The following is a 12,247-nucleotide window of genomic DNA, read 5'->3' as shown; positions in this document are numbered from 1 at the left end:
AATAATTAATTAGCCATGCTGTTATTCAATTTCTTTCCTTGCAATTCAATCGATCCCTCCAAGCCATCCAATTTTCCAAGAAAGTCATAGATTCATTAATATCTTTACACGTTTGCATGATTAAAAGATTGGTAAACCATAATTCTTCTACATTATGTTTCCCAAATGCATGCCTATACTGTCAATCATCGAGGTACCACTTGGGTTATCGTTGCATCATTGACTGAAAAAACTTTCTTCTTGCCACTGTCTTTACTTTCCTCCTTTTCATCTCTTGTAACTGAAAATGCGGGCTGCTTAGGGGTAAAGATTGCTGTAGTAGTTTCATTCTTTAGGAGTCTAAAAACTTCCACCATGGATGGTCTATCTGCAGGGTTTTCCTGCACGCATAGCAGTCCTACTTGCATGCATCTAATGAGCTTACAAGACGAAGATGAATCATCTAGTGATGCATCAAAAAACTCTGCCCCTCGACCTTGTTTCCACAATTCGTACGCCTGAAATTGTTCAATGTTGTACATTTTTAGCGTATTTGAACTACAAAGACGAAAAAGTGGGTGTGACAAAATAACTTACATATTCAAGAAGATTCAAGTTTTCATTGCAGCCATAGAGACTGGAATTTCTCTTCCCACTTATAATTTGCAGGAGTAGAACTCCAAAACTATAAACACATACTTCATAGAGTATATTCCTTTCTTAACATATTCAGGAGGAACATAGCCACTGCATGTAGTGAATTAATTAATAAAAATAATAAGATGATATGTATCATTTGAAAGCACCTGGTTCACTTACTACGTCCCAACAATTCTGCTGGTGTTTGCTTCAAGTTCATCCTTTTTGAAAAATCTTGCCATACCAAAATCTGATATTTTTGGGTTCATATTATCATCTAATAAAATGTTGCTAGCCTTTATGTCACGATGAATTATTGTGAAATTTGAGTATTCTTGTAAATATAGAAGCCCTTGAGTAACACCTTCAATTATTAAAACTCGTCTTCTCCAATCTAAGAGATGCTTTTTAATAAGATCTGCATCAATTAAATTTATGAACAATTATAGTATATTTTGCTTTAGGATAAGTTAATCCAAACATTAATATGGAATAACATGCCATAGAAATGTACTTAACAATCATACTAGGTAGAATAAATTAAGTATTGCTTACCATAGAGGTAGAAATCCAAGCTTTTGTTTGGCATGAACTCATATATCAGCATTTTTTCTTCTCTCTCGGTACAAATTCCAACAACTCGAACTAGATTCACATGTTGAAGCTGTGCTGTAAGTGTGACCTCATTTTTGAATTCCTCAAGCCCTTGATTAGAGGTTTTGGAAAGCCTCTTCACTGCTATTTCCTGCCCCTTCGGTAACTTACCCTGTCATAGTCCACATTAGTATAGTTGGTAGTACATTTTAATAACACTGTGCCTGTTTGTGGCTTTAAAACCAATCAAATGTTTGATTAAAAATTATTTTGTAAATAATAAAAGACTAGTTTCATTGTTTTGGATGTCCTTCGATTTTCAGAATCTCTTGCTGGTAAGCAGAATGCAGCAAATCCTCAACCACGGCTGAATCTGCCTGGTCATCTCAATTTCATGTCTAACATAACAATATTAGAGATGAAGATACTTTTCCAATACCCATGTTCAGATTTTGTATAAGAAAATAGACTAATATATAGCATTACCTTGTAGACAGGTCCATATCCACCCTCCCCCAGCTTATTCTCATTCGAAAAGTTATTTGTGGCTGCTTTAATGCTAGTAAAACTGAAAACTTGGAGATTAGGAGCACCATCATCATGCTCTTCCTCAGCTGATATTTTGGTTATTATCCAGGATAATGATTTTTTCACAGTACCCAAACCCCTGCAGCCAAGACCTTGTGGAATTAATTTATGATTATCGCCTCTAATCATTGCAAATTCTCAAAATGTCCAATAAGTTACCTTGCGACTTGAATATTTTTGTTTGCAGGTAACAAATGATAGTCCACATCAGGAGAATCGCTGCTGCAATTATAACCAGAACAATAACCAATAATTGATGCTTTGTCCGGTGACTGGTGCCTATTCCATAAGCTGTGAACATTGAAAGGCCCAAGTCAATAGCTTTTTTCTGTGTGGAAGTAAAAAAAGAAAAAGCTCACTACATGAGAAAGCCCCAAAAGTCAGAATATAACGACTGGGGTAAAATGATGTTAATATACAGATTTTTTTCAAGCCAATGTTTAAAAATTGAGTCTTGTCAAGGAGTTGAATAAACAATTAGAAAGAAAAATGAAAGGGTATGATGTTCCATTTCCACATATTTTTATTAATTTGGTGTCAGCTGTATGATTCTTTTTTGGTGTGGAATTGTATCTCTCTTAGTTGGAATTTGAGTAAAAGAAACTGGTTTAAGCTCAAATATCTTTCAAATAGGAAATGATTTTTGTTAGGTTAAAAGTCTCTAATTCAATCACAACAACGGAAACGAAATCAAATAATAAATTAAACACACAAGAGAAAATAATTTAACGTGATTCGGTCCAATTGACCTACATCCATGAATGAAAAATAACATCCACTAGTTATAGAGAATTACAAACTCACATTAAATCATCAACCTCACTATTTTTAAACTTTTCCGAAAAAAAAAAGAAAAAGAAGGATGGTAATTGGATTATTTATTAATCTGGGTCTAATAGACTCTATATTTTCTCTTTTTTTCGATGAAAGAAAAAAGAGAATTCCATTGTAAAGCCGTATGCAATTGTAAAGCCGTATGCAATGCGCAAAAAATGCCTGTACGGTTATTCAATTCTATAGCTATTCTTCTCGCCTCATTATGTGAGTTAGAAGTATGTTATATCATCAGGGTAATGATTCATCTCCTCTAATCTTATAAAATATTTTCAACCCAAACAAACACAAACTCAAATCCTTGTGTACCTTTTCAACATAACCAAACACATATCCATATGTTCTCATACATCATACCTATGTAGACCCTCTCCGTCTCCTCTAGTCCACTCACAAACAAACGTATACACCCATAAGACATAGAACCACAATACTCTTATGGAGTGTCTATCCCACAAAACTCTACAACTCTCTTACATCTTTTTCTCATACCTAATCTTATAGAGACTTCATTTATTTATAATCATACAAATTTGCCTATTAAAAATCCCTCTCCTCTTAAAATTCTTTTCATGTAAATCAAACTTGTCTATTAAAAATTCTTTTCCTTTTAAAATTATTCTTGCAAGTTAAACTTACTTATTAAAAATCCCCTTTCTTTTAAAATTTTTCTTTTGCAAGTCTTCTTGTCCATCAAGCAATATCTAATAAATCTTAAACAAATTTTTTATAAGATTTGAGTCAATATTTTTAACAATTTTGATTATTACAAGTCCTGTTTTCAAAAAAGGTTTAAATATGAAACAGAAAAGACTAGAGAACCCACAAAATTAAAGGGAGATAACCATCTTACCAGCTTTAGAAAGCACCCAATTATCGTCATTGGATAGTTGAAAGGCACTGTAACCGAGTAGCCCCTTCGCCTTTGCATAAGAAACCTTAGCTTTAATGGCTTCCACATCATCAAAATTGATCCAAATCGATCCAATTTTGCAAAAATTGACCACATAAGTAGAATTATACACAGATTCAACGCCATAACCGTAATTTTGAATGAATGATTTGATTGACTTAAAGCCCATTGAACCATCAATTGTGAAAGCCGGCCCTGAAGCTCGTGAACCAATGTCATTGTCACCGGATTTAACAAGTGTCCATGCAAAGCCATGGTAAGGCAAACCTAAAACTAGCTTGTCAGCGGAAAATCCTCTCTGTAACCATTCCTTTATAACATCATCAGTGTTAGTCCTGCTCAACGGCCCATATAAAGCTGCATGAACACCAGTAAAGCTGTCAACTGTTGGCACATAGTAGTCATATGCTATAATATTTACCCAATCCAGGTTTTTCTTTGTAGAATCAATAGGATAACTCACTGAGTTGACAATTGGCATGCTTTGAGCCGACATAGTTAACAGCAACTGTGTCTTACCAGAGTTTCTTGACTCAGAAGCTACCTCAGCTCGCCACTCATCCAAAAAAGCTCCCAAACTGGTCATGTTGGTGCTATTTTTAGGCACAACCCCACAAAGGTCCAGGCCATGAAAGCCATAAAGCCTGGCTGTTTTTACGGAAGATTCAATGAAAGATTTTCTATTGGAAGTTTGATTAATCATCAAAGAAAAGTTTGTCGACTCACTTTTTCCAACCAAAATGGATAAAAGTGTAGTAATCGATGGATTTTTTAGTTTTAGAATGTTGGTGAAGTTAGAGAAGGGTTGTTCATTTGAGGAGTTGATTTGAAGCTGGTAGGAAGTAGAATTTATAAAAGCAAAAGCGCAAAAAAGATGAGTGAAAAGAGCAGAATTTATACCAGAAATAGGAAGGTTAGTAGAAGAGTCCCAGTAACCAGCTTTGATCCATGTTTGTGAGCTTGAGCGTTGCAGTTTGAACGAGAGAAACAGGAGGGGGAGAAGGAGGAAGATGGGCTTAGAGGCCATTGAAAGAAGCAGGGTCTTGCCAAGAAAGTAGAAAGTACACGATTTTGTAATTTGTTAAGCAAGATGCACGCGTCTGTTGACTACATGTAGATTACGTAAGAAAAATTAAATTCTTTTCGACTGCCGTTGGCCGACAATATACGTTATGTACTGAAGATTTTTTATGGCAATTTCACGGAACATGTCTTTTGAGTGTTGAAGAAAAATCAAAGTGTTCAAAAAGACTTTCATTAATGTCTTCCAATCTCTGATTTAAGAGTTACGAAGTTAAATTTTAGCAGACAAAGAGAGCTTTTAATACAGAAAAAAAACTTTAGATAGGGAAAGTTATGCATTCCATAGGACAGGTGCCACCAGTTGGGTAATCTGCCCACTGTCAAATAAAAACTAGTTATATCACAAAAAATCTTCTTTGAACTCTCATGTTATGCAATTTATAGTTCCTATTTTCTTTCTTCCATTCGAGTAACGGGTCCTCGCAGCATGTGGAAACTCAATCAAAATTAAAGAGTTATAAACCTCTGGGTAGACGTTTTTGGAGTTGGGTTAGGTAGAGAAGTCTCCCTTCCTTACGTACGTGTTTGTTGTGTTTCTTTCAGAGTGTTTTTATGTTTGCATTCGGTTTTCCAACCTTAAAAGTCTGAAATACAAGTCAATAATCCAATAGCAAAGTTCTTTGACTTTTTTATTTGATTTTGACCTGAGCGGAATTGAGTTAGCGTAGTCTGGGAGTGCACAGAACCAGTTTAATGCTTTAGGCCCGAGTGGAAACGACCCACGACTCATAGACTAAAACGGCTGCCATGGGCCGCAGTTGACTAACCGAGCCTCAACCCTCAAGTCAGAGGTGCCTTAAAGACTTTGTAGACAAGGGCCAGGATGCAAGCCGCACCTTTTTTTTTTCCCTTTAATGCCCCTTGATACACACAACACGATGAGTACGATGAACCCTAACATATATATTATACATTTACATATTTCTAATTAGAGGTTTGTGAGCAATATGAGCTATCGGCGCAATGAAATGTTTATCCCATTAAAAGATGCAACCACATCATCAAATTAAATTTTATATTCTATATTTTTAAAATTAATTATAATTTAAAATTTTTTACGTCAATTATTTTTATCAAATACAATATTTTATCTATTTTCTTAATTATCCCATATAAATATGATGTGAAAAATAATAATATTATTGGTTTTAAAAATTACAAACTTTTTTAGAACAATTTTTTTAGTGACCTATGTCATCGAACGACCACTTCTGTAATTGGTGAATTATCAATGGAACATATTTCTTCCTGCAAGTGAGATTTCTTTTGCTCATCATCTTCATTGCTTTTAGTTGAGAAAGCAGGACTCTTCGGAGTGGCCACTGGTGTAGTTTCATTTGTAAGCATTGAAGAGACTTCCAAAATGGTAGGCCTGTCATTTGCGGTTTCCTGGACACACAATAGAGCTATTTGCATGCATCTCAATAACTTATAGGATGTACTTCTGTCATCCAGTGAGGGATCCACAAATTCCATGCCTTTGCCCTCTCTCCATAGCTCATATGCCCGAGATTCATTTAAATGAAAAATCCAATAATTTCACAATATAACAGAAAGGGTGTTGAGATATGTTAGCAATGAAACTTACGAAATCGAGAAGTCTTAAATTTTCATGGAGCCCGTATGAATGTGCATTCCTCTTTCCACTTATGATTTGAAGAAGTAGGACTCCGAAACTATACACAACCGATTTGATGGAGTATAGACCCTTCTTAACATATTCAGGAGGAACATAACCACCGCAACAAATTGGCTAATAGTGTTTAGCACTAGTTTATGATTGGATGAAATTAATAGCTTTGATTTGAATAATGCACTTACTATGTGCCTACGATTCGGTTTGTGTTTGCTTCAACTCCATCTTTGGCGAAAATTCTAGCCATCCCAAAATCTGATATCTTAGGTTTCATGTCTTCATCTAATAAAATGTTGCTAGCTTTCAAGTCTCTATGAACAATTGTCAATCTGGAGTATTTTTGAAGATATAGAAGCTCTTGAGTAACCCCTTCAATGATATCGACACGCTTTCTCCAATCCAACATGAATCGTTTTATGGGGTCTACAACGCATCTCAGTGGATTATGAACAGTCAATGAAACAAACAATCATTCTGAACCAAAATAAATAAACAAAACACAATAGGAAAAACAAATATCACATAGATTTCGATGCTAATCATCAACAAAAAATGCTTATGTATTGTCATAGGACGTAAGATAGGTTAACTGCCAACCATAAAGGTAGTAGTCCAAACTCTTGTTTGGCATATATTCATAGACCAGCATATGTTCTTCTCTATCAACGCAGAATCCCGAAACTTGAACAAGATTTACATGCTGTAGTTTTGCTGTGAGCATAACCTCATTTTTAAACTCCTCAAATCCTTGTGCAGATGTCCTTGAGAGTTTTTTTACTGCTATTTCTTGTCCATCTGATAATACACCCTAATAATTAAATGAGCAATTATTGTTAGTGACCCATGTCTCGATTCATATAGGTAGTGTCCTGGCAAAATGAAATATGAATTCCAAAACTTTACACCAATTAGCTAGATAATTAGTGTATCGCATTACCTTGTAAACAAGACCATATCCACCCTCTCCCAGCTTATTTTCAAATGAGAACCTATCAGTAGCCTCCTCAATATCAGAGAAACGATAGACCATCAGATTAGGAACATTGCTATTAAAATCTACAGCAGCTGTTATCTGATTTGCTTTGGACTGGGAATTTTTAGCTACGTGCACATCTCTATCAACCAAGCAAAACAGAGTATGATTAAAAATCTTTTGGTTAATTGCATTTCAAATGGGATCTAAAAATGAGAAAAAAGTGTCTACTAAATGAAATTTCCCTAGGCAATGATGCTGATAAGTTCCAACTCGAAAGTTTTACCTTCTCTCTTTCTCTTTACCCTTAACAAGTAGTATGCCAACGCGCCAACCAAAAGCAAGAGCACAACAATTGGAATCAAAATATTAATCAGTAATAACCGCCCTTTCTTTTGTGGATTATCAGCGTTGGCAGAAGCAGATGCTGATAAAAAAAATATAGAAGGTACATCAAGAAGATTCTTTGAAACATTGTCATTTGTAAGATGTTTATGTCCTGGCTTCTTTAGATTGTATCTTTCTTAATTCACTCATTTTTTTGTACTTAGTGAGCCCATCCATTCAAATATTTTCTATGTGCCAAAGAATTAAAGAAAAAATGACCCCAGAAATCCTAAAGGAAAACCTATGAAAAGGACTAATCCATTGTCCAGACTTTTTCGCTAACTTTTTGGATATATTTCTTGTATATGCCCTGCTCAACAATACTATTTTTCTTTCTTATCAAGACATGGAATTCTTAATAATTATGCAGAAGAAAATTTTATCAGTTGGAAAGAGTGAAGCATCCGTTTCATACCAGCTTGGGAAAGCATCCAGTTGTCATCAAAGGGAACTTGCCAAACAAAGTAACCCAGCACCTTCTTTTCCTTGGCATAGGAAACTTTAATTTTGACAACCTCAACATCATCAAAACCATTCCAGGTCTTTCCAACAGTGCAGTAATTCACTACATAAGTACCATTATACACTGAATTGGCTCCATTTCTTTGGATGTAATTCCTGATGTCCTTGAACAACCAAACCCCATCTTCGGACTTAGCTGGTCCTGATGCTGGTGCGCCAATAGTGTTATCCTTGGGGTCCACAAGTGTCCATGAATAGCCATAGAAAGGCAAGCCCAAAACCAACTTAGTGGCTGGTAATCCTCCATTAATCCATGAAGACACCAAAATCTGTATTAAAATTACTGGCTGGGTCATACAGAGTTGCATGAGCCCTTGTAAAGTTCTCCCACCTTTGACTATAGAAGGCATAAGCCACAACATGTAACCAATTCAAGTTTCTCTTCAATGAATCTACTGGATAAGTTAAGGACTGTGAATACCGCGAGTATGGAACTGTTGCAGTCAATATCAACTCAGACTGGCTAGAATTTCTCGCCTCTGAATCAATTGCAGCTCGCCATTCTTCAAAGAGAAGAGCCATATTGCTCATATCAGAATTGGTGTTGGCTGAAACCCAGCAAAAGTCTAAGCCCTGGAAACCATAAAGCCTAGCTGTTTTTATTGAGGAATCAATGCAAGATTTCCTGTGGTAGGAATTGCTTACCATTGAAACTATGATCGAACGGTTTGCACTTTCACCCCCTACGGATAGAAGCGTGGTTATTGATGGGTTTTTCTGTTTGACAGTGTTAGTGAAAACGAAGAAGTTTAGCTCACCATCAGACGAAATAGGGAGCTGATAGGAGGAGGAATTCAGGTTTGCAAAGGCGCAAATAAGGTGAGTAAAGAGAGCAGACTTTATATCAGAAATGGGGAATTCACTACCTGAAGACCAGTAACCAGCTTGCATCCAGGTTTGTGCTAATGACGGATGCAATACTAAAGAGAGAAAAAAATGAAGAAAAACTATGATAAACTTAGGTGCCATGGAGGAAACTTGCAGGGGGGATGATTTCTACTAGAATTTAGGTCTATTAAAAGTAAAATTTGTTGACAAAATACAGAGAAGTACAAAGACAAATGTACACCACATATGACACATACATTTTAATTTTCGCGTCTGAGATAAGTAAACTGGTTGAATAATCAGCCATTTTGTTTAGTCTAAATGTTCAAGGACTAGAATTTGGACTTTTTTTTAATTAAAAATATTAATTTTAATTTAATTCAATTCGGCTCATTTGATAATCATAAAAATAATTTTCGAAAATCTATTTTTTTAATTTTCATTTTTTGGATGACCTAATTTAACAAAGTCAACAAAAAATAACTTTCGATTAATAAAAAATCATAAGATAAAACACAAAATAGGTCAGATCAGCAAAATATTTTAATATTTCACACTATTAAACAACGAATATAATCCATTCCTGGTAAAAAAAAATTTTATTTACGCAATATTTTAAATGTTTTATCCTTATTTTAATCAAATTAAATATTATATTTTTAATTAAGATTTGATCTAAATGTTAAATCTTGAACTTAGCTTTTAATTTTTTATTTAATAACAATTCTTTTGTGAGAAAGACAATAGAAATTGGCTATGATAATAACTTTGATCAAGTATTTTAAAATTTTGTTAAATTTATGTGATACTACCTGAGGAAAATTTATGTACCGTGCTTCTACATCTTCAACCGTCTCTAATTATCCATAGGATTTTTTAAACCAAAGACCATTTCTTGTAACTTTTTCCCTGGCACTAAATTTATCAAGGTTGAATATTTGAATAATAGAGATATTACAAGAGGTGGAAATTAGCTTCATTTAACATGTTAATATATATATATATATATATATATATATACACCTTTAAAAGCTAGTAAGTTTATTTGTTAAGACTCACCATTCAAAATACAATAGTCAATAGGATAAAATTGCATTAGATATATTAATCAGGAACTAGTTTATTCAAGCTTTGTCTATTATACTATATATATTTTATTAGCAATTGGAAATATTTAACATCATTCTTATTTGGGGGCAGCATCATTCCAAATGACATAAATCAGTAGAAGGATCATCTTATTCATAAACTCGTATAAATCTGTCACTAATTTACTCCATGGACAGGCCATTAGTGTCTATGATCCCCATGTTTGCGATGCTGACACATAAAAACAAAGAAGAGGATCGTTAGGATTAGGACTAATTACGAAACATTAAACTGAAAATAATTCATCCAACAAAACATGAAATCAAAAAATATAAACAGATCCTTTCAATTTAAAGCTTGGTCTCAATGATCAGGGTAGCCCATGCACCCCCAGTAGGTGGGGGATTAGTCACCTTCAAAGTGTGGATATGGCTTCACAAAATATTAGCCAGGTCTGATTAAAATTAGTCGTTTACTGACCTGCTTGTGAAAGAGTCCAATCGTCATCTGCACCAACATGCCATGCGAAGTAACCAAGCAAACCATTTTCTTTAGCATATGAAACCTTGGCTGTAATGCTTTCCGTATCGTCATAACCAATCCATGTCCTGCCAGAGTAGCAATAATTCGAAACTACTGTTGCATTGTAAACTTCTGTGGCGCTGTTCTGGGAAATAAAATTCTTGATCTGACCGTAACCCAAGTCTCCATCTGCTGATATAGCTGGTCCATTTGTAGGTGCAAAAAATCCATGGTTATTTGCATCTACAAGCTGCCAGGCATAGCCGTAAAAGGGCAATCCGAGTACTAGTTTATTCGATGGAATCCCTGCTTGTATCCATGTTCTGATCCCATAATCCCCACTGACTCGAGTTCCAGGATTGTATAATGCTGCAGGAGGACCGGTTACATTGGACCATCTAGGACCGTAAAAATCATATGCCATCACATTGATCCAATCCAAGCTATTTTCTATCACCTGGATTGGATATTTCAGAGTAAAATAATCTGAGTTGCGGAAAAGTGCTGCAGATAGAAGCAATCTTGTGTTACCAGAGCTAGTGGATTCGTTATCCACAGCAGCTTTCCACTCATTGAGAAGCAAACCCAAGTTGTTCATTTCGGTAACTGTGGATGGGTGCTCCCAATCAAGGTCAAGGCCATGGAAGCCATAAGATCTTGCTAAACTTATGGAGGAATCAATGAATGATTTCCTGGTACTAGCTTGGCTTGCCATGGAAGCAAAAGCTGACGCCTCTGAACTTCCCCCACCAATTGACAAGAGTGTTTCGATGGAAGGATTTTTTTGTCGGACAGTTTCTGTGAAGGCGGAGAAACGGGCCTGGTTTGCAGAAGAAACCGCGACTTGGTTTGTTTGAGAATCAAGATCAGCAAATGCACAAAAAAGGTGAGTGAAAAGCTTAGAATCTATGTCCGAAACAGGAAATTCACTTCCTGCGGACCAATAAGCAGCTCTAACAACATTTTGACCGGTAGATAAGTGAAGTTGAAGCAGAAAATGGAAGCTGAAAAACAGGAAGCCAAGAAGTTTTGCAGCCATTGAAAGTAACGGATGCACCTTGCCTGGAATAACAATTAGCTTGGAGCACCAAATGTATATAGATACAGGGGTGATGTTTCATGTTTGAAAATTGAATGAATTGATTAAAATTAAAACACTATCAAATTCTGGAAAGCTCATTCAATTTCTTCAATGCATATCCATTTTTCTGGCATTTGACTGTGAAGATAAAAAATCTGGCCAAACCTTTTAGAAATGATCACTTACGTATGTAATGTGTTCAAGTAATTAAACAAGATAATATCGGAGAATAGAGATTCAAAGACAATTATTGCAAAAAGATCGCTTGGGTGTAAAAGCATTCATGGAAGAACCGGCTACAACATGTGCGTTTTCAGTCAAAAAAAAACAGCCATAGAAAATTAGTCACAAAAATTAATTGGTCAAAGTAATTAATTACATAAACAAGCAAATAGAACAGTTGATTTGACAGTAAAAATCTTTTAATTTGGCAAAATTATTTGCTTTTGATAAAGAAAAGAATATAAAATTTGAATTTGAATTTGAATATTTTTATTTTTATTTTTAAGATGGTTTTTTATAAAAAATATCTTTTTTTTTTACAAAATTACAGGTGTATAGACAACAATCATCAAGTAC

General features: G+C 35.0%; 2 protein-coding genes and 2 pseudogenes across 4 annotated transcripts; all 4 read right to left on the bottom strand.

Annotated features, from left to right (window-relative positions):
* Window positions 1-4,645, bottom strand: LOC111284451 (uncharacterized; annotated as a pseudogene). The gene is made up of 7 exons (XR_016343072.1): window positions 3,488-4,645; window positions 1,960-2,091; window positions 1,699-1,892; window positions 1,174-1,384; window positions 799-1,036; window positions 577-726; window positions 1-497 (listed from the first exon to the last, which is right to left on the bottom strand). The product of XR_016343072.1 is annotated as an uncharacterized LOC111284451 (transcript).
* Window positions 4,646-5,749: 1,104 nt separating this feature from the next.
* Window positions 5,750-6,106, bottom strand: LOC149518569 (putative cysteine-rich receptor-like protein kinase 20). The gene has a single exon (XM_089762895.1). The coding sequence runs from the start codon at window positions 6,104-6,106 to the stop codon at window positions 5,825-5,827; it is 282 nt and encodes a 93-aa protein (XP_089619021.1). The 3' UTR covers window positions 5,750-5,824.
* LOC111284450 (class V chitinase-like) lies at window positions 5,750-9,412 on the bottom strand (annotated as a pseudogene). The gene is made up of 5 exons (XR_016342592.1): window positions 8,042-9,412; window positions 7,491-7,666; window positions 7,204-7,434; window positions 6,864-7,074; window positions 5,750-6,689 (listed from the first exon to the last, which is right to left on the bottom strand). The product of XR_016342592.1 is annotated as a class V chitinase-like (transcript).
* A 664-nt stretch (window positions 9,413-10,076) lies between these two features.
* LOC111285576 (class V chitinase-like) lies at window positions 10,077-11,855 on the bottom strand. Its single transcript, XM_022875092.2, has 2 exons — window positions 10,546-11,855; window positions 10,077-10,296 (listed from the first exon to the last, which is right to left on the bottom strand). Exons 1-2 carry the CDS (start codon window positions 11,624-11,626, stop codon window positions 10,274-10,276), a joined length of 1,104 nt encoding a protein of 367 aa, XP_022730827.1. The 5' UTR covers window positions 11,627-11,855; the 3' UTR covers window positions 10,077-10,273.
* Window positions 11,856-12,247: the final 392 nt, after the last annotated feature.

This window comes from Durio zibethinus, chromosome 6 (assembly GCF_047325235.1).
Source record: "Durio zibethinus cultivar Kanyao isolate XHJ-2024 chromosome 6, ASM4732523v1, whole genome shotgun sequence".
In the NCBI taxonomy this organism is placed as follows: Eukaryota; Viridiplantae; Streptophyta; class Magnoliopsida; order Malvales; family Malvaceae; genus Durio; species Durio zibethinus.
Note: the sequence above shows the minus strand (reverse complement) of the source record. Positions and strands in the feature narration are given on the sequence as shown.

What these genes read in the sequence shown, in the direction of transcription:
- LOC149518569 (XM_089762895.1), bottom strand. Translation starts at nt 6,106, where the DNA reads ATGGAATTTGTGGATCCCTCACTGGATGACAGAAGTACATCCTATAAG.
- LOC111285576 (XM_022875092.2), bottom strand. Translation starts at nt 11,626, where the DNA reads ATGGCTGCAAAACTTCTTGGCTTCCTGTTTTTCAGCTTCCATTTTCTG. An exon ending in TTGGACTCTTTCACAAGCAG is followed by an intron (nt 10,297 to 10,545) that starts GTCAGTAAACGA and finishes TTTATGTGTCAG; the next exon opens with CATCGCAAACATGGGGATCA.